This window comes from Protopterus annectens, chromosome 4.part0 (genome assembly GCF_019279795.1).
Source record: "Protopterus annectens isolate FY-2018-M chromosome 4.part0, PAN1.0, whole genome shotgun sequence".
NCBI classification, from domain to species: domain Eukaryota; kingdom Metazoa; phylum Chordata; order Ceratodontiformes; family Protopteridae; genus Protopterus; species Protopterus annectens.
The window spans coordinates 473,267,756-473,294,564 of NC_056733.1; the positions used below are offsets into that span (position 1 = coordinate 473,267,756).

At 41.7% G+C, this 26,809-nt stretch overlaps 1 protein-coding gene across 2 annotated transcripts in view; it reads left to right on the forward strand.

Moving 5' to 3' along the window:
• SSH1 (slingshot protein phosphatase 1) overlaps positions 1-26,809 on the forward strand; it is a 1,317,746-nt gene that overhangs the window by 559,139 nt on the left and 731,798 nt on the right. For both annotated transcript variants that reach the window (XM_044068394.1, XM_044068395.1), the window contains one exon: positions 23,522-23,637. In XM_044068394.1, the coding sequence (XP_043924329.1) occupies positions 23,522-23,637 (116 nt within the window). The remainder of the gene's footprint in view (positions 1-23,521; positions 23,638-26,809) is intronic.

Below are 26,809 nucleotides of genomic sequence, written 5' to 3' on the forward strand. Positions count from 1 at the left end.
GAACAAAATATGCCTGATCATGTTAAAGTTAAATTATTAGATGCACCTTTACAGCATGATACTTTGTTTGGTGTTAAGGCAGAAGAGGTGTTAAAGAAAATGGAGAACAAAGCTAAATCTATGCAAACGGTTAAAGATTTTTTACAAGTATAGCCACCTAGGTTTAGTAGACACTGGCCAACAAATAATTGGTCCTTTCCTGTGTCAGACAGACCTCAAAGGGGCAGACCCAGATGCCAGAGAGGCAGATTCCAGGTGCAAGGTTCATTCCGCTCAAAACAATGGGGGGCTTCTACCTCCAAAGTTGGAGAAGACAAATCACAACCATTCAGGAAACAGTCCCAATGACTTCCCCCTGCCTGCACCCAGCAATTATCTCCTGGCAACCCCCTTAGGGGGGAAATTGGCACTTTTTTCTCAAAATTGGCTCATTATAACCCAGGACAAGTGGGTCTTAAATATCGTGTCACAAGGCTACAAGTTCCATTTCCATACCCTGCCAAAGGCAAACGGCTGGCCAGATCTGCCAAAAAATCAATGGGCAGAGGCAGAAAAACAAGTCTCATCCCTCATGGACATGAGGGCCATTCAACTAGTACCACAGCAAGAGCAGGGACAAGGATTTTACTCAAGACTATTCTTGGTACCCAGAAAGGACAAGGCCTGGAGGCCAGTACTGGACCTATCTATTTTGAACACATTCCTGGATATACCAAATTCAAGATGTTGACTTTGCAGCAGCTTCTGCCCATGCTGGGCAAGAACGCTTGGCTTGTTACTTTAGACCTAAAAGAGGCATACCTGCATGTCCCAATCAGACAAATATGCAGAAGATACCTCAGATTCAAGTCTGGCTTAATGCATTACCAATTCTCTACACTGCTCTTTGGCTTATCTACTGTGCTCAGGGTCTTTAAAAAGTGCCTGGCACCAGTAATTGCATTCTGCAGACAGAGGAATACAAATATATCCATACTTGGATGACTGTCTAATTCAAGCAGAGAACAAGGACATTCTTCTACAGCATCTGTCGTTTGTGAAAAGACTTCTAACATGCCTAGGGTACACAGTCAATGAAAAGAAATCAAAACTAGTACCCTCTCAAGAGATAATATTCCTGGGTGCAAGCTTAAATACAACTCCCCAGATGGCTTATCTCACGCCAGACAAACAAAGGCAACTGACTACCTATTTCAAAATGCTGGCAACAAAGGCCCAGTTGTCTGCAAGAAAAATTCTGCAGGCTTTGGGCTTTATGGCATCCTGCATCCTACTAATTCCATATGCAAGACTGCATATGAGGAAACTTCAGTGGTACCTAAAAAGTGTTTGGACTCAACATTGCCACAGCCTGGAAACTATGATTACTCTCATTCCCTGCCTGCAACAGGAGTTTCGATGGTGGGCAAAGGCTTGTCACCAAAACAAGGGACAGCCATTCACATTACCCCCAGCCAGGCAAACACTAACAACGGATGCATCAGATTATGCCTGGGGGGCCCACATGGCAGGAAGATGCATTCAGGGCACATGGACCTCAAACCAAATGCATCTACATATCAATCAAAAAAAGATGCTAGCAGTTCAAAATGCCCTGACAGCCTTCAAGGACCTACTTCATCCAGGACAACTACTGATAAAGACAGACAACACCACGGTCATGTGGTATATAAACAAGCAGGGGGGGCACTCATTCTTACCCTCTTTGCAGGCTAGCCATGACTTTGTGGGACACAGCATTGACTTACCAAATACACCTGCAGGCACAATTCCTACCAGGATGGAAAAATACACTGGCTGATGACCTAAGCAGAAACCTCATGGATCCCCACGAGTGGCACCTGGATCCACAAGTCTTCAGCATGATAACAAGGAAATGGGGATGCCCGGACATAGATCTATTTGCCTCCCCTCACAACTACCAACTAAAAAGATTCTGCACAAGGATTTATCACAGACAAGCATGGAAAGTGGATGCCCTATCAGTATACGCATTTCCCCCTCTGCCTCTCCTCCCCAAGGTACTCCTAAAGGTCAGACAGGAGATGCCAAGGATGATACTAATTGCCCTAGACTTGCCCTGCCAGTACTGGTATCCAATACTAAGGAGCTTGTCTCAATGTCCAGCTTGGACCTTACCTCAGATACCTCATCGACTGTCACAGCAAAACAATCAGATCCTGCACAGCCAACTCAGAACTTTAAACCTGGCAGCATGGTGGATAATGTAGTCATACAAAACGCACCTCTCAGTAAAGCTGTGATGGATGTCATTTTGGAGGCCAGAAGGCCTAGTACTAGAAAATCTTATGCTGGAAAATGGAAGAGATTTTGTGCTTGGAACCAGGCACAAGAAACTGATACAGCTGTGCCAAATATTCCTCAGATTTTGCAATACTTAACTGAGATGCTGGACAAAGGTCTATCTTTTTCATCTATTAATATTCATGCCTCTGCCATTTCGGCTCATTACAATACAGAGCTACCAATCTTTTCTCATCCCTTACTAAAACAGTACCTCAGAGGAGCCAAAAACTTAAGGCCTCCAAGAAGATCACCAATGCCTGCATGGGACCTCAACTATGTCTTGGAAAAACTCACCCTGCCACCTTTTCAGCCAGCTGCTACGGCTGATATAAAGTTTTTATCTTTGAAAACAGCTCTGCTCCTAGCAATAACGTCTGCAAGACGAGCTTCAGGCACTCATGGCTGTGGAACCTTTTATCATCTTTTATCCAGACAGGGTCTCTCTGAGGACAAACCCAACATTTATGCCTAAGGTGGTGTCCAGTGTGGCATTTAACCAAACTATTGATCTGCCAACTTTTTATCCAAATCCACAGAACAAGGGGGAGAAAATTCTGCATTCTTTGGATGTACACAGACAGCTTAGATTCTACTTGGACAGAACCAAAGTTTTCCGAAACACAGAAGAATTAGTAGTGGCATATACTGCAGGATCACAAGGAAAGGCTATCTCAAACCAGACTATTTCATAGTGGATAGGCCACTGCATTCGTTTCTGCTACTTACACCATGGAAAGCCAGTGCCTAAGGGCATTAGGCCACATTCAACCAGAGCTGCAGCCACTTCAGCAGCCTTTCTCAGGGGAGTACCAACCAAGGACATTTTAGAGGCTGCTACTTGGAGTTCAGTGCACACCTTTACCAAGCACTATCATCTGCCACTCCACTCTAAATCCAGGGCAAGCTTTGCCACTGCAGTTCTGCAGGGCCTCATAGCTGCTCCTAATGCTGTTTAGCTCCAGCCTCCCATCCATAGCTTTGGGACTCTACCCAAATGTAATGACTGCAACAGTGAAACACGAAGAACATAGTACAGTTGTGTACACTTACCATAAATGTAGGTGTTCGAGTGTATTCACTGTTGCAGTCCAGGTTACCCACCCGCCATCCCCCTTTCTTCTGATGGAACCTATCTTTCCTTCTCTGATTTATACAAACCTATATGGTGTATTTGCTTGTAGATGAAGGTAAAGTTTATATTGATGGATGTATTTATATGTATATAAATTTTGGCAACCCTTTTGGGGGGCACCTGACATCTGGGGCAAGAAAAACTAAAGAAAATGGCATCAGCCGCATCTTTTATACCCCTGATGACCTGTCGTCAGGGAAGGGGTAACAGCAGCTGATGCAGCACCCAGGACTTTGGAATTCAGGCCGACTGAGGGCAACCTGCCAGCAGGATTACCCAAATGTAATGACTGTAACAGTGAATACATTTGACCATCTACATTTATGGTAAGTGTACACAACTGTACTGTATTCCTCCCTCAAGTGAAACAAATACACCTTTCGACTTACTTCAAGGATTTGGCAAGCATGACCTAGCTCTCTGCAAGGCAATTCCTGCAAGCCCTGGGATTCATGGCTTCATGTATTCTGATGATTCCATATGCCAAACTGCATATGAGGAAAATACAGTGGTACCTCAAGAACCTTTGGTGTCAACACTCACAGGATTTAGACTTGATACTTCCTCTGATTCCCTGTCTGCAGACAGAGTTTCTTTGGTGGGCGACAGCCTGCGCACAGAACAAAGGCCTGCCTTTTCGACCAACTACTGCAAGCATGACTCTCACCACAGATGCCTCGGACTTCTCTTGGGGAGCACATCTGGATGGCAGGTGCATACAGGAGACTTGGAGCTACCAACAGATTCATCTGCACATAAATCTGAAGGAATTGATTGCATTCCAGCAGGCCTTGCTGGCTTTCAAGCATCTTCTCTCTCCTGGAACTCTTCTATTCAGGACAGACAACACCACAGTCAATGTGGTACATTAACAAGCAGGGCGGGACTCGCTCTTACCCCCTGTGCAGACAAAGCATGATTCTATGGTCCATAGCAGCTTCCATGGGCCTACATCTGATAGCTCAGTTTCTTCCAGCAAGGCTCATCACCTTGGCAGATCAGTTGAGCAGGCAGGTCCTGGATCCGCACGAGTGGCAACTGAACAAGACCATCTTCTATTGCATCATTCAACGTTAGGGTACTCCCCAGGTGGATCTCTTCTCATCTCTGAACAATCATCATCTTCCAACCTTTTGCACCAGGGAACATGACAACAAAGCCAGGAGAGTGGATGCTGCGTCCTTCCCCTGGACACAGCTTTCAATTTATGCCTTCCCTCCTCTGCCTCTTCTTCCCAGAGTGCTGTTGAAGATAAGGGATGAAAAACCAAGGGCCATTATCATAGCCCCAGACTGGCCCAGACAGCATTGGTATCCTCTGCTTTGCAGTCTCGCCCAGTCTCAGCCTTGGCATTTTCCCCTGATACCAGATCTCTTGGTTCAGGAAGAGGGAAAATTTCTACATCCTCGTCTTCAGACTCTGCATTTGGTGGTCTGGCTCATAGTATAAATCTATCTCAACAGGTGGTTGAGGTTCTTTGTGAGGCCAGGAGGCCTAGCACTAGGAAATCTTATGCAGACAAATGGAAAAGATTCTGTAATTGGATGCAAACCAGAGGGGAAGACTCTTCTCAACCATCTCTTCCCCTTATTCTTGATTACCTGGCAGGCTTGCTTATTGGTGGACTTTCCTTTTCTTCAATCAAGATTCATGCCTCAGCGATTTCTGCTTATTGTTCCTTGAAACAACCCATCTTCTCACACTCTTTGATGAAGCAGTTCCTCAGGGGATTGGCAATTTAAAACCTCCCAGAAGGGCACCTACTCCTGCTTGGGATCTTAATTTTGTGCTTGAGAAACTTACTCTGCCTCCTTTTGAACCAGCTGCCTCTGCAGATTTTAAAGTTTGTTTCCTGGAAAACTGCTTTTCTCTTGGCTGTTCAGCTAGAAATGTTTCTGAGCTGCAGGCCTTAATGGCAATAGAGCCTTTTCTCATCTTCCATGTGGATAGGGTTTCCCTTCGAACCAATCCTTCCTTAATGCCTCAGGTGGTTTCTAGCTTGACTTGTAACCAATCTGTCCACCTGCCTACCTTCTTTCCTAAACCTCAGAATAGAGGAGAAAGACGTCAGCACTCCCTTGATGTACATAGCTTCGATTTTACCTGGACAGGACTAAAATCTTTCGGTAGTCTGACCAATTGTTAGTCAGTTTTGCATCTGGAGCTCAGGGCAAAGCTATTTCTAAACCGACCATTTCTAAATGGATTGCCCATTGGTATTCTCTCTTGTTACTTGCAGCATGGCAAGGTTCCTGCACAAAGTATCAGGACCCATTCTACTAGAGCAACTTCCACCTCAGCAGCTTTTTTGAGAGGTGCACCTACTAAAGACATCCTGGAAGCAGCTACTTGGACTTCTTTTCACACTTTCGCAAAGCTTTACAATTTACCTTTGTTTTCTCCAGGGCTGGTTTTGCCACTGCAGTGTTGCAGGGCATCCTTACCAACCCTTAAATAGTGGATGTTCTTTGTCTCACATTGCTGCAGTCATAACCTGTGGGGTAGTCCGCTGTCCTCGGTCGGCCCGAATACCAAAGTGTTAGGCTGGCGTCGGTCATGGTCGCTCAGAGCTGACGTCAGTACGCAGTAGTACTTAAGCGCATGACCGACGCCATATCCTCAGTCTTTCTTGCCGCGTGGTCCGAAGCAAAAGCAGCGTTTGCAAGTGCCGTTCGGCGTCCTGAAATTTTCGTTTTTCGAGTTTCAGACCGAAGACCAAGTTGGGCTAAGTACCCCGTTGGGGAATATTTTTGTCTTTTCTTGCCTCAGTTAATCCGGATGTCAGAAAAAGTTAATAATTGTATTTCTTGTGGGAAACGGATACCTCATAGGGACTATCACTCTCTCTATTCCTTGTTTGGGGCCTGAGCACGACGTAGTCGAGTGTCGCTTTTGCGCTAGATTTAATAAGCGCACCATTAAACGCAGATTAGACTGTGCTAGGCTTGTTTTCGGTAAGCGGTGTAACTACAACATGCCGTCGGATCCTCCGACGCCCGCTACCGCAAAAAAGCGAAAAGATAAATCGTTAAAGTCTAAACAGGATGAGTCGTCCGTTGCGGACGCCGGTTCTATGGAAACTACGGTTGAATCTGTGGATCCAGCCGAGGTCTCGGCTGAATCACAGGGGGAACCTTTAATTTTACAGGAATTGGCCTCTCAGGAGTTAGGTCAGGCCGAGGGGGCTTCTCAAGTTTCTGTAGTTCCATCCTTACAAAAGGTTATTAGGCCATCTACTTCTGTCACTAAAGGCCCTGCTAAAGCTAGACCTGGTCTTTCTGGTACAGGCATCAGCCCTAGTTCTTCGGGCTCTGTTCCTAAAAAACATATGTTGACAATGGCAGAGGATTTGATTACTTTAATCAGGGGTTCTATGCCCCCTCCAGAAAAGAGACCTAGGGTGGAGACAGATGTGGAGGGATTGGAGCATTCCTCAGATTACTCTGAGTCTTCAGCTGAGGACATTCAGGATTTTCCTCCCTATTCTGATTCGGATGCAGAGGATTCCTATCCTTCTGCTTCTCCTCCAGAGGATTTTTCCTTTTCTGAAACCCTGCACTCCATGAGGGAGCATTTCAAGTGGGAAGGTCAGGATTTTTCAGATTCTCGTAAGAGGCTTAGGGAATTTTTGTTTTTGCCACAACATAGACCTTTGGCTATTCCCCCTGTTTTAGATGTTGTTCAGGATGCTTTTTCTGAAGCTTCCCTTAATCCTGATTCTTTACCCCCTGCCCCTGTCAAGCCAGACAGGTATTACAGAGTTCCAGAGGCTCATAAATATTTGTATAAGAGTCCTAGAACTGACCCGGAAACTATTAGTCAAGGACCTAAGGGTGTCAGGGCTTCTGTAGTTAAGAATCCAGTACCTCTGGATAAAGATTCTAGAGCTTTGGATAGGTGGGGTAAAAAAGTGTATACCTCCTCCACGCTAGCTATGAGGGCTTTAATTTGCCAGTTTCATATGCTGAAGTATCAGAACTTTCTGTTAGGTCAGTTGAAATCTAAGGTAGATGCTTTAGCTGAGGGTATAGAGTGTAAGGAATTGCAGGACTTAGTTCATGCCTCAGATCAAGTTGGTAAGCATTCCTTGCAGTGTGGCTTCGATGCTCTTCAGGCTTCTTCCAGGGTGGCTGCTACTGGTTCAGTTATTCGTAGGCATGCCTGGCTTAAGGATCAAATTTTGTCAGAGCATGTTAAAGCTCAAATTTTGGATGCTCCTCTTCAATCTGAAGTTCTTTTTGGTTCTCCTGTGGAGTCAGTTTTGAAAAAAATGGAAGACAAAGCTAAGTCCATGCAGACGGTTAAGGAATTTTTTACAAGTGCAGCCCCCTAAGTTTAGCAGGAATTGGCCTGCAAAAGGATGGTCTTACCCTTCTTCCGATTTTCAGTCTAAGGGCAGGTCTAGACATGGTAGGGGCAGAGCTCATGCTCAGGGTTCTTTCAGACCTAGGACTTGGAGTTCTCCTGCACAATCTTCTGGTGAGGGCAGGGGTCAGCCTTTTCGTAAACAGACCCAATGACCTGTATCTCCAGCTGCCACACTCGTCCTGTCTGGCAGCTCCTCTAGGAGGAAAGTTGGCACTTTTCAAACAAAATTGGCTTTTTGTCACCCAGGACAAATGGGTGTTGGACACTATAAATCAAGGCTACAAGTTTTATTTTCACACCTTTCCTCCTTTCAAAGGCATGCCAGATGTACCTCCTCAGCAAAGGCTGGAGGCTCACAAACAGATTTCTTTACTTTTGCAAATGGGGGCAATCCAGGTGGTACCTCCGTCAGAAGTAGGCCTAGGGTTTTATTCTCGCCTATTCCTTGTGCCAAAGAAAGGAAACGCTTGGAGGCCAATTCTGGATTTGTCCATTCTCAATACATACCTAGACATTCCAAAGTTCAAGATGTTAACTTTACAGCAACTTCTGCCTCTGCTAGGCAAAGATCACTGGATGGTAACTCTGGATCTCAAAGAGGCTTATCTTCACATTCCTATCAGGCCCAGCCGCAGGAGATTCCTGCGTTTTCGGGCTGGTACTTTTCATTATCAGTTCTCTGCATTGCCCTTTGGCTTATCTACTGCGCCCAGGGTGTTCACAAAGGTCCTGGCTCCTGTGATAGCCTTCTTAAGACTGAGAGGAATACAAATTTATCCTTATCTGGACGATTGCCTGATTCTTGCTCAAGACAAAGTCAAGTTACTTCAACATCTACAGTATGTAATGGCAGTTTTAAGGTGCCTAGGGTATTCTGTGAACGAAACAAAGTCCAGTCTAGTACCCTCTCAGGACATGTGCTTTCTGGGTGTGAGACTGAATACAGCCTCTCAGATGGCTTTTTTGACCCCGGACAAACAAAGAAATCTTCACCTATACTTCCAGCAATTATCACTAATGTCCAGGTTGACTGCAAGGACAGTCCTTCAAGCCTTGGGGTTCATGGCATCTTGCATTCTGGTACTTCCCAATGCCAAACTGCATATGAGGAAGCTACAATGGTATCTCAAAAGTGTATGGACTCAACACTGCCACGATTTGGACACTGTCATTCAGATAATACCTTGCATCCAGAAGGAATTCTTGTGGTGGGCTCAGGAATGTCACCTAAACAAGGGACTCTCTGTGACCCGACCAGAGGCGAGTCAGATTTTAACGACGGATGCCTCAGACCTGGCTTGGGGAGCACACTTCAATGGGAAATGGATTCAAGACACGTGGCCTCCCAGACTACAGCATTTGCATATCAACATGAAGGAGATGTTAGCAGTCCAATTTGTCCTGATGGCCTTCAATGATCTACTTCAACCAGGACAGGTGTTGATTCAAACAGACAACACAACAGTCATGTGGTACATCAACAAGCAGGGGGGAACCCATTCTTACCCTCTTTGCAGACAAGCTATGATTTTGTGGGAGACTGCTCTGAGTTTGCACATCACTCTTCAAGCATGGTTTCTGCCAGGAGCACAGAACTCCTTAGCAGATGTATTGAGCAGACAAATTGTGGATCCCCACGAGTGGAAATTGGATCCTCACGTATTCCAACAGTTGACAGTGGCTTGGGGAACTCCAGACATAGATCTGTTCGCTTCTCCACTAAATTTCCAACTGCCAAAATTTTGCACAAAGATGTTTCACCCAAAAGCTTGGAAAGTGGATGCTCTATCTTTCAGTTGGAACAACCTTCACATCTATGCTTTCCCTCCTCTGCCTCTCCTTCCCAAGGTACTCTTGAAAGTCAGACAGGACAAGCCTTGCATGATTCTAATAGCACCAGATTGGCCACGTCAGCACTGGTATCCTCTGCTGAGGAGTTTAGTACAGGAGCCTCCTTGGCCTTTGCCACCAATTCCACACCTGTTGTCCCAGGCAAGCAATCATTTTCTCAATGTCAGGGTACAGTCCCTGCATCTGACAGCCTGGCGTATTCTGTTTTAGATCCTGGGGGGGTCTCAGCTTCCTCAACAAGTTTTGAATGTCATTTTGGAAGCCAGACGGCCTAGTACTAGAAAAGTTTATGCTGATAAATGGAGGAGATTTTTTCTTTGGAGCACAGCAAAGAGCTTTGATGTTTCAGTGCCTAATTTGAGTATTACACTACAGTACCTTACTGAATTATTAGACAAGGGTTTGTCTTTCTCCTCCGTGAAAGTTCATGCTGCAGCCATTTCTGCTCACTATGATTGTGACCCTCCTTTATTTTCTCACCCTTTGTTTAAACAATTTCTTAGAGGGCAAAAACATAAGACCCCCATGTAGAGCTCCTACTCCTTCCTGGGATCTCAATTTTGTGTTGGAAAAGCTTACTTTACCTCCTTTTGAACCAGCAGCTACGTCTGAGTTGAAGTTTTTGTCCTGGAAGACTGCTTTTTGTTGGCCATTACGTCTGCTAGGAGGGTATCTGAATTACAGGCTCTCATGGCAGTTGAACCCTTCCTGATATTTCATAAGGATAGGGTGTCCTTGCGTACTAACCCTACTTTTATGCCTAAAGTTATTTCTAATGTGGCCTTAAACCAGTCTATTCATTTGCCTACTTTTTATGCTGATCCCCAAAATAAAGGGGTAAAGTCTTGCATTCTTTGGATATTCACAGGCAGTTACGCTATTATTTGAGCAGAACTAAAGAATTCAGGCAGACTCAACAGTTATTTATTTCTTTTGCTTTGGGTTCACAGGGAAGGCTGTTTCTAAGCAAACTATTTCTAAGTGGATTGGCCATTGTATTGCTTTTTGTTATTCTCATCATGGAAAGGATGTTCCTGCTGGGATCAGACCTCATTCCACTAGGGCTACCGCCACATCTACTGCCTTTTTAAGGGGGGTAGCTACTAAGGATATTTTGGAGGCAGCTACTTGGAGTTCAGTGCACACTTTTACTAAACATTACCATCTCCCTCTTTATTCTAAGTCTAGGGCTGGGTTTGCCACTGCAGTTTTACAGGGCATGTTGGCAGCTCCTAATGCTTTTTAGTTTGCCAGCCTCCCTTTACCTTTGCTTTGGGATTCTACCCACAGGTTATGACTGCAGCAATGTGAGACGAAGAACATAGTACAGTTTTGTACCTACCATAAATGTAGATGTTCGAGGATCCACATTGCTGCAGTCCAATTTTCCCTCCCTCCTTCCCCTCTATAGTTTGGGGTTGCTGTGTTTCTTTTGGGATACTTATTATGTTATCTAGGTTGGTTGTTGGGTATTTCTATTTTGGCTATGGCCTTTCCTTTTTAGGCCTTCTGACATCTGGGGCAAGAAAGACTGAGGATATGGCGTCGGTCATGCGCTTAAGTACTACTGCGTACTGACGTCAGCTCTGAGCGACCATGACCGACGCCAGCCTAACACTTTGGTATTCGGGCCGACCGAGGACAGCGGACTACCCCCACAGGTTATGACTGCAGCAATGTGGATCCTCGAACATCTACATTTATGGTAGGTACAAAACTGTACTGTTTCTTCCTCCCTTTTTTCTTTGGGCTTTGGGAATCGGCCCATTTTGTAAGGACTGCAACAGTGAAACACGATGAACGTTGTACAGTTGTGTACACTTACCATAAATGTAAATGTTGGAGTGTATTCACTGTTGTATTGCCCCCCCCATCCCCCTTTTTTCCTAAGGCAGAGACTACCTGTTTATTTTGTGGATGGTATGTTTCCAGGGATTTTCTTTTCCTGGTCTAGTCTTCTTTGGGGGCTCCTGACAGTTATGGCAAGAAAAACTGAGGAAATGGCGTCGGCTGCCTTCCTTTATACCCGATGTCCTGTCAGGTTTATGGCCGAAGGCAGCCGACGTCATATACCAAGGCTTTGGTATTCTGGCCAACTGTGGGCTTCCAGGAGCCAGATAACCCATTTTGTAAGGACTGCAACAGTGAATACACTCCAACATCTACATTTATGGTAAGTGTACACAACTGTACTTTTTTGTCAACTGCTACTTCCTTCTACAACTACTACAGCATAGTGCACTAGCCCACGAGGCCACTCAGCTCTTGGGGGCTATCCTCTCCCTTGGCGTGGGAGGAATGTTCATGTATTTTGAGGATTCTACACGGTCATTTTTTCCAGTCCTGGCACCAGTGTGCCTACCAGGATTGGGCATTTTTTTATCCTGGGTCCTGTGCACCCAGCTATCTTTTTTTTTTCATTTTTCACCTACTTCTGTCTATGATATATGCTGTATAAAATATGTTCTGTATGTCTTGGTGAGATTTTGTGAAAATCTGGGTCCACCTAGTGAAGGTACTCAAGACTTGAGGATGAATTCAGTTTCAGCAATACTACTGTCCTTTGCTTGCTGACTTATCTCTCCATTCGGACCCCAAAGTTTTTCTCTTATTTCTCTAATCTTGAATTTCTCTCTTGATCTTTTTTTTTTTATTCTGTGTGCAAATACTATTCTTGCATAATAATAACGATACGTAATTTCTTTCTTATCCCCAATAGTCCACTCTGTCGTTTTATAGCTCTTGTTTGGCCTATCACATTTTTAAGTATACATACAGATAATTAGGGCATAGGCAGTAATGCCCTTCTATCCTTCCTGTACACCAAAAGAGTTGTAACCATAATAAGTGCCCAGCTGGTCTTAAAAATATCTAAACTAGTGCTTGCTTTAATGTAACATGGTAGGCTATTCCATGTATCAGCTTCTCTCTGAGAACCAATTAGTGCATTTATAATTCCTACAGAATCTCCTGCATAGGTTGTCTGATGATTCTGTACAACTTTTTGATAATACCAAACATTCCCAGAGTAGTTGTCTCCAACTGCCCTATATACCAGAATAAGGTCTCCGCATAGATGTCTATGTGAGACACTGTACAAGTTCATATATTTTAGTCTTTTATAATAATGTAAATTTTCACATCTTTGGATGCCCTTGATATATTTCCGCTGTAATCTTTCCAGTTTCCTCACATCTGATTTCTTATAAGGTTTCCATATTGTTATTCCATACTCCAGTTTGGAGCTAATATAACTAACAAACAATGACTTCATCATTTCTGATTTCCTAGACTTTATAAATCTTTTTATAGAACCTATAGTTCTAGAACTATCATTAACCAATTGGATGATATGATTAAAAAAAGTTGAAGCTGTTTCTACCAATATACCCAGTTCCATAAATTAATCTGCAGTTTCAATCACTGCATGCTGTAGTAAGTGTTCACCTTTCAGTTTCTATCTCATAAATCGCATATGTTTAGTTTTTGATACATTTATCAGCATATTATTCTCCTGTGCCCAAATTGTCAATCTAGTCAAGTTTTTTTTTTTTTTTTTTTTTTTTTTTTTTTTTTACAGGCATATCCTGCCTGTAACGTGCAATCAGTTTACCAATTTTCAAGTCATCTGCATATACACCTATGAAAGAGATCTGAAAGAAGCAGTCTAAACAAGTAGGGACCTAGGATAGAACCCTATGGGACACCCTGACTGTAATCTCAAATTTCAACTTTGCAATTGCTGTATACTTGCCATGTCGTATTTGTAAGCCATGCAGCTGTCCATCATATCAAGAATACATCAGTACCTAGTACTAATTTATTAATCAGTGATTTGTGCATGACCCTATGAAATGCTGACGTGAAATCTATACAAGCACAATTTTTCAATCATAGCTGTTATTTTATTGTTCTAGAACATCATGTTACAGGTGGTAATGTCATGCATATGTTGAAAATAGATCCAATATACTGTCCCAGACTTTCCAGTTCTGACAATAATTTATACAATATAACCTCCATTATTTTTCCACAACATGAAATTAAACTTATGGGTTTGTATATCTCTGGTTTTGTCCACCTTCCCTTTCCCTTAAAGTCAGGTTTAACAAATACATGACTCCAGTCATGAGGAATCTCCCCATATTTATATGACCCAGTAAATAACATATATAATGATACTGTAAGTTCATGCCAAAGTGTTCTCGGGTCATTGTTGCAAATTCTTTCTCTTCCTTGTGCTTTGTTTGGATCCACTTTATGTAGTTATTTTTCAATATAGTCTAATTTGATTCTAGTATCTGAGGTTACCTTGATGTCACTAGGACACTTTATCACCCCCTGTGTGGAGCCAAACTGTTTTGCTTAAGATTTTGTAAATATGTCTATAATCTGCTGTCTGAGAATAAATTTTAAAATCTACACACAGTTTATCAATTTGTACGTCTTTGCTCCTATCATAGCTTGTATATTAATAAAATGGTTTCTTATTGTAAGCAATATTTTTATATAAATTTTCTTGCTTATTATCTGAACTTTGGCCGGCTAACATCTACCTGAAATCAACTGGACGTATAAGTGAAGTACACTTTTATCTGCTCTTTTTCATATAGTTCTGCATTTAATTTATTTGTGTTTCTCACTGAATATTAACACAACTGAAAGTTGTGGCTGTGTCTCTACAGAGTACTTGTTAGAATTTCTGTGTAGCCATTGATAGCAGTGGGGGTAATTTTCACCTCATCACTGATATTCTGTCCTGCCTTATATAAGTGATACATTTTGTGTTATCTCTGCTTATTATCTGAGCTTTGGCCGGCTAACATCTTCCTGAAATCAACTGGACGTATAAGTGAATTTAAGTACACTTTTATTTGCTCTTTTTCATATAGTATTGTATTTAATTTATTTATTTGTGTTTTTCACTGAATATTAACTCAACTGAAGTTGTGGCTGTCTCTCTACAGTTAGCTCCCCACCCACCCTTTCTGTTCTTGTTTTGGTGTTAATGTTGGTGGCTTTGAAATTGCCCGCCCCTCTTGTAGATTTGTATTTGGATACTCCTTCTGGGCCCATCTAATTTGCTCATTCAACTGAGTGCAGTGAGATCATATTCTGATTTCATGCACTCCTACTGTGTAGAAAGAGAGCATTTGGGAAGGACAACCCCTGTAGCCTCTTAATCCTGCTCTGTTCTTTCCCTCCCTAAAAATATATATATATATATATATATATATATATATATATATATATATATATATATATATATATTTTATTCAGCTGCTCTTACTGTAACTGTCTTAGTTGCGCTTGTGCGTGCTATCTGTTCAGTTGCTCTTACTCTGCACTTATTACTGCTTGTTAGTAGCCTTCTAATTTACTGCCTTCTGCACTTGTTTTTTAGTCATTTGTTAATTTAATTGCATTTATTTGAACTGTATTTGCCGTAGTGTTGCTACAAACTCGGGTGTGCTGGCCTGCACTGCAATTTGAATTGTATTTACTGCTGTTTTAGCTGCTTTTCTGTAACAAAAAAAAAAAATCTAAGCTTGTTTCCTGCCTTTCCTGTAACTAGTCAAGTCCAGATACAGACTTGCTATATCCAGGACTGTTAGTAAGCTTCTGAGCCCCCCAAGCGTTTCTTTGTTGGAGGGAAGCCTTCTCACTTATCAGTGAGTGTGGTAAGCACTAGGTAGCCTATCTACCACAGGAAGAATGGGTTTTGGCCTCAGAATTGTAGTTCATTGGCCGTTTGTTCAGTTTTTCCATCTCTTTCTACTTTCTGGTTAAAAGTCCGTTTTGCTTTTGGTCCCGCCTTTACTATAACTAGTGTAGTCCAGGTACAGATTTGCTGTATCCAGGACTGTTGGTAAGCTTCTGAGCCCCTCAAGCCCTTCTGTGTTGGAGAGAAGCCTTCTAGCTTATGAGTGGGAGTGGTAAGTACTAGGTAATCTATCTACCGCAGGAGGAGTGGTTTCTGGCACAGAAATGATAGTTTATTGGCCGTTTGGGAAGCTTTTCCATCTCTTTCAACCTTCTGATTTAAAAGCCTGTGTTTGCGCTTATTTTCTGCCTTTCCTGTTACTAGCATAGTCCAGGTACAGATTTGCTGTATCCAGGACTCTTTGTAAGCTTCTGAGCCCCCCAAGCCTTTTTGGGTTGGAGGGAAGCCTTCTAGCTTATCAGTGGGAGTGGTAAGCATTAGGTAGCCTATCTACCACAAGAGGAGTGATTCCTGGCCCAGAAATTGTAGCTATTGGCCGTTTGAGCAGATTTTTCCATCTCTTTCAATGTTCTGGTTTAAAAGCTGCACTTGCACTCATTTCCCAACTCTCCTGTAACTAGCCTAGTCCAGATACAGAGTTGCTTTATCCAGGATTGTTGGTAAGCTTCTGAACCCTGCTAGCCTTTCTGTGTTGGAGAAAAGCCTTCTAGCTTATCAGTGGGAGTGGTAAGCACTAGCTAGCCTGTCTACCACGAGAGGAGAGGTTCTTGGCCCAGAAATTGTAGTTTATTGACCATTTGGACAGTTCTTCCATCTTTTTCAACTTTCTGGTTTAACAGACAAAATCTGCGCTTGTTTCCCATCTTTCCTGTAACTAACCTACTGGGTAGCACTAGAAAGCCTTAAACTGATAAAAGCCTTCTAGCTTAGAAGAGAGACTTTGGAGTGATTAAGTATCAGTTTTCTGTACTTTCTTGCTGTACTTAACTGTTTTCTGCCTAAACGCAGATTTTCCAGTGTTTATTGTGATTTAAAAGCATGCTTTTTTTCACATATTGTACTTATTTGACTGCCTGCACTTTTAAAAAGTTGTTTTTTTGTTTAAATAATTTCTTTAACTGTTTTAGGCTACACACTAAAGTGTGATAGCCTTTTCTGATCGTTTGTAGTCGTTTAAAGCTGTTTTAAGTGTATTTTTTTTTACTGTTTTTGCCTTATCTTTTCAAAAAAAAAAAATTCCTTGTTTCCCGCCTTTCTAAGCTAGTATAGTCCAGTTTTCAGGCTAGTGCTGAATTCAGGGATGTGATACTATTTTCTGAGTTGCCCATACCATACTTGGATAGAAGGAAGTTTCTCTATTCATCTGTGAGAGCCTATCTGTCCCTGGAGGAGTGGTTCCAGCCCAGAAGTTAGTAGTTTATTGGCTATTTTGGGCTAATTTATCTCTCTTTCATTTCCCTACTGTAAAAACCATGTTTGCACGGTTTTGCGCACTGGACAGCGCCGGTTAGCTACGGTTAAATTATTCCCAGCTCCACTAAGTCTCCTCTTCAGTTTTTCCCTTGAAACTAGTCTAATTCTCAACCTAAGCACTCAAAAAGCATCCTACAGCCCAGCACTTGCTCAGACCTAATAGCAAGCACTAATATACCCTGAGACTAATTGCCCAGCAGGGCAAGGCTCTTTATTCACCCCTCACCAACCAGTGACTAAGTATCTCACCCAACTATTCAAGCATGACCAAAGGGCAATTTCAGGTGTACTCTCCAGTCCAGTTGGTAAATCTGGGTATCCTGAGGCAATGTTACAACTGCCTCATGTACACAGACAACACTCTCCTCCTACCACAAAACACTAACATATGTGAGAGATGCAATTATGCAGCCAAACTGGAAGCTAAGTCAGTGAGACCAGATGGTGTCCCAGGCAATGTCTTGCATGAACTAACCTCCCACCTAAACATGCTGTTCAGCCTCAGCCTCTCTATAGGCTACGTGCCCATAGAATGGTGCATAGCAATGGTTATTCCTCTCCATAAAGGAGGGGCCACAACTGACCCTAACCATCGCCCCATAAGCCTGACTAGCCTGGTCTGCAAGGCTGTGGGGCACATAGTCATGGAAATCATTAACAAAGACATTGGGAACCTCCAAACTCTTGACCCAACCCAGTTCGGCTTTAAGGGCAGATCATGCCTACTAAACCTGGTTGACTTCTTCAAGACAGTCACCAAGGCCATAGATGAGGGAAGGTGGTTCACATAGCTACCTTGACCTCGCCAAGGCTTTTGACACCATTCCCCACTCGGGTATTACAGAAAAACTCACCAGCCTGAACATAAACCCCTACGTCACGGGATGGGTTGCCAACTGGCTTACAGACAAAACTCACACAGTAAGAATAGCGGGCTCCAGGTCCGACTCTAAACCAGTCACAAGTGGTAACCCACAAGGCTCGGTCCTGGGACCCCTACTGTTTGGCATATACTTCTCAGAAGTACAGGCAAACACAGGAGGACTATGGCTAATCAAGTTCGCCGATGACTGCAAACTGGGAGCCATAATTGACTCTCCGGCTGACACGGACATCCTCCAAAAGGGCCTTATTGAGACGGACACCTGGTGTCAAAGTCATGGCCTCAAGCTAAATGCCAAAAAATGCATAGTCATCCCGTTCGGGAAAAACAAAACACCCATGAATTACCACATAGGTGGCAACCCCCATTAATGCAGAAGAGGTAGTAAGAGATCTGGTGACCCAGGTAGATAGTAGTCTTTCCTTTGACAATCATATTGCCAACGTAGTTAGGAAATCCTTTTATGCGGCCCAACTAATTACTAAAGGGTTCGCATCTAGAAATAAAGAGGTTGTAGCGCCCCTCTACTCATCAATCATTAGACCCATCATAGAGTACAATGCCCCATTTGGGATGTACCTCACAAGACACTTCCAACAGCTGGAAAGACCACAAAAGTACCTCACCAAGAGGATTACTGGCCTCAAACATATGTCCTATGCAACCCGACTGAAAAAACTCTGGCTGTACTCCGTGGCATATCACTTACTCAGAGGTGATCTCTGCCTGACTTACAAAGCCATGTCCAACTCAGAATTGATGGACATGCTCCACCTAAAGAAATCCACGTCGCTGCGAGCCACGCGCTCTAGTGAGCTAAACCTTGCCACAACAATAAATAGAACATGCTGGAGGGATAGATTCCTGTCAGAGACTCCCCATGCTTTGGAACAAAATTCCAAACTACATCAGGCAGAGCCCCTCACTAACGCTCTTCAAGAGGAACCTTGACGAGTAGATGGGTAACAGAAAATACACCCCTGGGATCACTTCATTGGCTCTGCTTGACAGAGGATCAGTTAATTAATCAGTGGGGTGGCGAAAGCCGACACACTCTGGCTAGGCTTATAAATGCCCTTGGGCAGTTAGCCTACTTACCTACCTATGATCTTGTCTCACACAATGCTGAATTTCTGTCCAGCTTGTTTATTTCATTTTTCAAAATCATAGTTCAACCTTTTTTCCATTTCTTATATTTTTTTGTCTTTGACCTTAATCAAGTATCTTGTTCTTATGTGGCTAGAACCTAATGTTAAAATTTTTTTTTTTTTTTTTTTTTGCATTCAGTTTCTGTTTCAAAACTTTCTGCATTCCTTCTGCATTTTTTTCACTGAACACACCACTCCAATTAGTTTTACAAAGTGACTGTTTCGCTTCCATATAATCTGTTATTAATCTTCTGTGCATTGGTTTAGATTTCAGTTTGGCAACAAATGAGCCTTTATAACCCATTGGTCACTGCACATAAATGGTGGTAAAACTTGACATGATGTAACAGTAACTTCATTAGTAACACAAATTATGTCTAGTATGTTCCATTCCTTGGTATGCTTTTTTACAGTCTGAAGTAATAGTTGTTCCTGAACATATGTTGTAAATTTCCTTACCAATGTTGTTGAATCCAGTATTATTCCAGTCTGTGTCTTTTTTTTTTAAACATATGTTGTAAATGTCCTTACCAATTTTGTTGAATCAGTATTACTCCAGTCAGTTTCTTTTTTTTAATGCCTTTATTGAATTATCACTTGTGACATACACACATTTGCATAAAAGTAATCAAACCACATTAAGAAGTTAAAATTAAATATTCTTCACATATATTGCTATATGTCATATAACCTAACAACATTGCATACATTATTCAATTCCTGCACCATTTTTTTAAACAGGAAACCTCTTTATTAAACCATCACTTACGACATAAACAATCATACATTTATAGAAATGAAAACTAACCACACCGACACAATCCTAGTTACAAGCATTTTACATCACAAGCCATACTGACACATTCCCAGTTGCAAACATTATACATCACTTATAATCTACCCAATCATTTTCAGTCAGACATAACATAGCTCATTTAAGTCCTGCCTTCTTTTAAACCTCATTCCTCTCCTGTATGTATTGTTCCCACAATTCCCATTTTTCTTATGTAGTATGCTCCTGCTTTTTTCTAAAGATCTCAATTCTGGTTGTTTTATCTCTGTTACTAAATTCAGTATTTCTAATATAGTTGGTTTAGATTTTGATTTCCAGTTTCTAGTAATTGCTTTTTTGGCAGCCACTGTAGCAAGGCCATACCCTGTCTAGTCAGTTCCAGTTTTGTATCATAGCTATTCCAGTCTGTTTCTGGTAAATTTAAATCCCCATCTGCTAATATTTTTCCCTCCTGTATTTCATGCAAGAAATGTAAGAATTCCTGTAGGTCATCAGCAATTGACTTTGGTGGTCTATACACTTTAACAATTGTTGCATGTTGCAAGGTTGTATTTATTGTCACAATTACACAATCTACAGTGTTAGTGTTAGTGTTATCATTGAACATGTAATAATCACAGGTCTCATAAACTTTAATCCCTATCATAACACCTCCACCTTATTTTTTTGTTAGAATGTAAGTTACAATAAAAACATTTATAGCTTGACAGAAATTAGTTTCCAGTCATTGTTCTTTAACAAGAACTTAATAACATCAATCTTATGGGGAACGTAGCAAAGTTTCCAGTAAAAAAAAACTTATTTATGCTCCTACCATAAACAACCATCAGAGATGTATCAAATTTTGCTATCTGTGAACTGTTAAATTTTCAACCTGGGAAAAATCCTGCCTCGTATTTGTCGAATATTGCAAAATGTCTGCTGCAAAAATTAACCTCCCTGATCTTGACTGTGCACGCCATCCTATCTAAACACGTGTGCCCAAAATTAGGCACACGTTTCCATTTTTTAAAACTGGACATTTTTTCATGTAGGTGTTTACCCCTAAAGTTTTTTCATTCAGTGTGATCTGACTCTCCTTTCTGTATGTGATTTGTGAAAAATGTATCCTAACATCAGTACAAGCTGTACCATCTAAGAGGGATACATGTTCCCAATTAACAAAGTCCTTGTGGACAAGGTGATTTGTGCCAACGTGAATAAAAATACTTTGTTACATTAAGGCATTCTAAGGTCTTTCTCGCATCCTTTATTTTTGCTCCTGAGAAGCATAACACTATATTCCATATTCATTATCTTCTCTGCAAATGTTAAGTATCAGTTCCTCTAATAATCAAATCTTCAGTTACAAGAATAACTTTTCTGATCACATCTGAAGAATCTTCAGCTTCTAATTCAGTAATATCTGCTTTATCTGTTCTTGCAAAGGAATGGTTTTCATCACCATTAGTCTTATTAATCCTCTGTTTTCATTGCTTATTTCATTTGCAAGCATACAGTTCTCATGCAGCTGGCTTTATACATCTACAGCTTGAGACATGGTGTCAGCTTCTTTCTTTCTTCTCTTTTTTTCGTACTGTAATGTTCTTCAATCCTTCTACATTCACTTTTGATTTATTCCTCTTTACCTGCCCCTTGCTTCTTTTTTACTACCTTCTCTTTTTGAAAAATGATGCCTTTTTCTGTAGAGTGAAGGTTTTCTGGTAGAAAAAAGTTATTCCCTGTAATCTCTCTATTAATTTAACAAAGCAGTGTCCTTTTAGTATGCATTCTCTTTGTTTTATAGACATTAATCAGTTTATTTTCCTTCCTTGTTATTCATTGCGAACTTCCTTTCTTTCTTTTTTATTATCTTCTGTATGCTCTGAATCCTCAGATTGCTTAATACCTGTATCCAGAATTCCAAGGTTGTCAGTGGTATTACCCTACTCAGTAGGGGTTTAGTGATCTTTACTGACAATAGACACTTCATTTCCTAAATGTGTTCTATTTACTTTTTTATGTCATCAGTCCAGTCATTAGTATATGTAACAATTCTCCAACCTGTGCCAACTGCACAAGTGCAATAGTCATTAGTAAGTCTAGAGTTACTACTATTGATAGTAAGCAAATCATCCAACTTTTGACATGAGGGACAGAGATCACTGTTATCAAGTGTTTCCCTTAAATATACATAGCATTTAGTACACTGTATAAGATACTTATGATTGTGCAAATAATTAATGTCATTCTTGTTTAAGTAATCCATTTTCAGCTGCAAACGAATAAAGAATTCTAAGACAACACGAATGCACACAGTAGCTTCTGCTAACTGTCACTCGCAGTCACACCTCTTTTTAACAGTAAAGATCAATAAATTACAAATCAATATAGGATTATTTCTTATAAACTCTGGATTGTCATTTCTCCAGTCTGTGTGAATTTATAGCTGACCAAGACCTTCGGGAGTCTGCCTGTCTAAAACCTATTCCTTTCTAACACCAACCTGTAAAAATTAGAGGTAAAACAACAAAATGTAAATCATACATTTTATTGTCTACAAGCTATCCCTTTCTTCCTACAGGCAGTGAAAAATAGTAGTAAAAATAAAATATAAATCAAAATAAATATTCTTTTACCAGGCAACTTCACAGTTAATCAAAAACCAACACAGGATTCTTTAGATAAACTCTGGATTTGTCTTGTCTATAGTATGTGTAAATTTTAGCTGGTTAGCCCCCCCCCCCCCCCAATTGCTAGAGTTTGCCTAAAACCTATTCCTTTCTTACAGCAAACAGTGAAAATTAGAGGTTGTTGTGTCTTTTGGCTTTTCCCGGTTAGGGGTCGCCACAGCGGAATTCCAGTCCGCTAATGATTGGCAGTAGACCTTTACCTTTTTTTTTGCTGCCAGCTCTGACGCACAACCTTCAGTAAAGGTACGCCTATTCACGCATGTCTCCACAGAGAAGAAGCTCTAGCTGAGAATAGAACAGGACAACGTCTTACTGTGAGGCGACAACGCTACCACAGCACCACCACTGCAGTAGTGAAAATTAGAGGTAAAACAATAAAATATAAATCAAAGTAAATCTTCTTGTCTACCATATATCCCTTTCTTCCTACAAACTGTAAAAAAGTGGTTAAAAATATAAATCAAAATAAATCTCTTACCAGGCAACTGCACAGTCGGTCACAAACCAACACAAGATTGTTTAGATAAGCTCTGGTACTAGGTATGGCAATAACTCTTTTGTCTTCCAGTAAACAGACTTTTCTTATAAAAATTATGAACACTGTTTAAGACCTTTTGTTTGCTAATGTGCATATAAAGCATGTTTGAATTAGGGAAAATAATCCTAAATTTATTTCTTGGTTTCATTTATGCTAATGAAATGTTTAAAATTCCATTATTTTTTTTAACATGAACATAGCAGCCAGGTATGCAGATCTGACTATAGGAACTGTTTCACTGGCTTGAATTGGTCACAGTCTGATTTGCCATAACCAAAACACATTTCCAGCATGGTGACATGAACTTTTGTATGCAGAAAGATTTCTGTATTTTTGGATTCCATTTTTTTATGAAGTTTCTCCCACTTTGGCAGTGCCCTCTTTATATTTTTGGCATTTTTTTGATGACTGCAAAAGGAACTGGGTTGTTTTTCTTGTCCAAGGTAAGTGCATTTCTTTTATGCAGTCACTAACATATTGTATGGTTTGTCTTGCATAATGAAGCAAGGCTAGTAAAACATTCCATTCAAATGTATAATTAAAAAGGATTCACTGTGTGCCATCAGTATGCCACTTCACTGCTGTGTTCCTCGCAGCTTAGTAATGATGCGTTTTCTATTTTACCTTTCAGTTTCAGTGAAAGTTTTTTCATGGTGAAAGGAGCAGCACTTTTCCTGCAGCAGGGAAGCGGCCCTCAAGGTCAACGAACGTATCAACAGTGCCATCATCATCATCATAAACATGCAGGTAGGCACTTTGAAGTGAGACACATGCTGAATGTTGGAAATGCTATTTGCTCCTCTTCATTTCTGAATTCTGTCTGGATAGAGATGTTTAATATACAGACATTTAATGTACAACTTTTAATTGCCAATGGTAATGATCTTGAGCCAAGTGTCCTTTTTTGTTTCCTTGTTGGATCAGAACTAGCTTCTGCTCAAAATTCATGTTTTGATTCTTAGGAGATGTTAGTTGTATGCATTACATTCTAATAAAATTTAACTAGGAAGTTTACTATTTAGGTTGCCATAGCCCATTAGCATTGTTGCCCTGTAGCAATTGGTTCTTGAGTTTGGTTTCCTGCTGGGATGCTTTCAAACACTGGAAAACTAGACCATCTGCGGATGGCAAAAGAGGGTCATAAACAAACAGGGACTTCATAGTCAGGATGGATGTAATGATGTGTAATTGTCACATGTATGTGAAAAAGACATTTTAAACCTCCCACTTATGGGATAAGAGCAGAAGCCTCACAAATGTATGCTGTAGGACTGCCCTGTTTTGCTGTTCTTTAGAGGGTGGGATACAACATATGAGGATATGTTTTGACAAACAGTAAATTATTTTGTGACTCAACTGCTTTGCTTTTTCTATGATGATGTAATCCTATGCTTAATTTTACCATTAATCTGTCCTAGAGTCCAGAATATTGTTTTCAAGTTGTCCACTGTTTACTAAACTTTGCATTATTGTGCTTTTAATTCCTTCTGTTTACACTTCAGCCAATATGTTTGATTTCTGCAGTTCACGTGTTGGTTTTGATGGCACTTCCTGTGCTTATTTATCTATTTATTTTTGCTTATTTTTCTCTCCCACCTCCACCTTCCATCATTTTACTGGCCAAGCTCCTTGATACCTGTCCATGCCAGGTCTACCAGCTGCTAACCTCAGAACTTAATCTGGTGTTTCTGGGGCCAGTCACGAAACGAGGAATCTTGAGGTCAGCACATCTATGCTTCTGTCCAGAGGTGTGTTACTTTAGACCAATCCCCCTCCTTCCCTTCTGCAAGTCCATGATGAAGTTCAATGGGTGGGCATGCAATGGTCATAACAGCTCAGCCATATCTTCACCCTCATCACTCTTTGGACACTCCCACCTTGTGACATCCCCATCCTCCACTCAAGATATTCAGTATGACTGCTCGTGGACCTGACTACCCCACTCATGCAAGATGGTCACACCCATCCCTCCTTACCACTCTGTCAGTCTCCCAAGCTACTAATCAAACCCATAGTCTGTAGTGGGCTGTAGTCAAAGCTTTATCCCTCTATGCCATTGTAGCACACTGCCTGTGCTGCGATGGCATTACCATGTTACTACCTGCATGTGTAGATGTTCTTCGTGTTTCACTGTTGCAGTCATTACATTTGGGTTATCTGCCTGCAGGTAGCCCTCAGCCGGCCTGAATACCAGAGTCTTGGATTCCTGCTTCAGATGCCGTCTCTTCTTCCATGACGTCAGGTCGTCAGGGATATAAAACATGCAGCTGACGCCATTACATCAGTCTTTCTTGCCGCGTGGTGCCTGAAGCAGAAGCAGTTCGCAAGTGCCGGTCGGCCGACTCCTGAAATTTTCATTTTCGAGTTTCAGTACCGAAGTCTTCGAAAAAAGCTGAGTACCCCATTGGGGATCCTTTTTCTTGCTCCTAACCGATGTCAGTAAAAGTTAATTGTCTTACCTGTGGAAAGCAAATACCTCATAAAGATTTTAATTCGTACTGCATACCTTGCTTAGGCCCAGACCACGACATCCCTCGCTGTCAGTTTTGTGCCTTATTCAACCCCCGAACTATTCGTCGTCTGTCTATTTTCGCAGCAAATTATTTTGGTACTCTGTTTAAATGTCAAGAAATTACTTCTGTAAGCCATCCAACTACCGATATTCCGAAAAAATGTAAGGATAAAGACAGAGACAGACCGCATAGATCCAAAACTGCCGACGCTTCCGTTAAGCTAGTCGCCAGTTTGCCAGTACTCAGTGAGGCGCTTTTGCAGCCCCTGATACCCGCTACTTCAGATTCGCAGGCCTCTACTGAGACCCATTTGGAGTCTGGTATGCCGCGAGATGCTTCTTCGACTATGGAACCTGCGGATGTCTCTACCTTGGATGGGTCCGGAGCTGCTGTGCAGGCACCGGCTTCTGAGAGTGTATTCAGGCCTACAGATTTGCATTTTAAACCTATACCATCTTCTTCTTCATCCAGGCCTAAAACTCGACCCACGCCTAGAAAACAGACATCCAAACCACATGGTCAGGCCCATATGCCTAAAAAACAAATGCTTAGAATGGCTGAAGACCTTATTACTTTAATTAGGGAAGCCAGCCTTCCCCCTCTAGGAGACCTAGAACTGATTTCCTTCTGATTCTTGTGATCAGGATTCTGAAATCTCTGTTTCTTCTGATTACCAGGATTTGCCCTTATCTACCTATGAGGAGACTGATGCAGAGGATTCCATTCCCTCTGCTTCCTCTCCAGAAGATTTTTCCTTTGGTGAAACCTTGCACACTCTTAGGGAGCATTTCCACTGGGAAAGCCAGGATTACTGTGACTCCAAAAAGAGGCTTAGGGAATTCTTACTCCTCCCTCAACACAGGCCTTTAGCTATACCTCCTGTTCTGGACATTGTAGATGATGCCTTCTTGGAATCTAGCCTGTCCCCAGACACTTTACCTCTAGCTCCCAGAAAACCTGACCGGTATTACAGAGTACCTGACTCTCACAAGTTCCTTTTCAAGAGTCCTACTGTGGATCCAGAGACCATTTTCCAAGGACCAAAGGGCATTAAGGCTACTGCTGCCAAAAATCCTACCCCCTCTGATGGAGATTTTAAGGTCTTGGACAGATGGGTAAGTAGGTATACACTTCTGCTACTTTGGCCATTAAGGGCTTAAAGTGCCTGTTTCATAGTATCAGCAGCATATTATGGGACTACTTAAACAGAAAATAATGTTGATTCCTGACTGTGCTGAACATAAAGAATTACAGGATTTAATGCATTCTGCTGAACAAGTTGGTAAACATACTTTGCAATGTGGTTTTGACTCTCTAGAAGCATCTTTCAGGGCTGCTGTCACTGGGTCTGTACTTAGAAGGCATGCTTGGCTTAAGGAGCAAAACTTGCCAGATCAGGTTAAAGC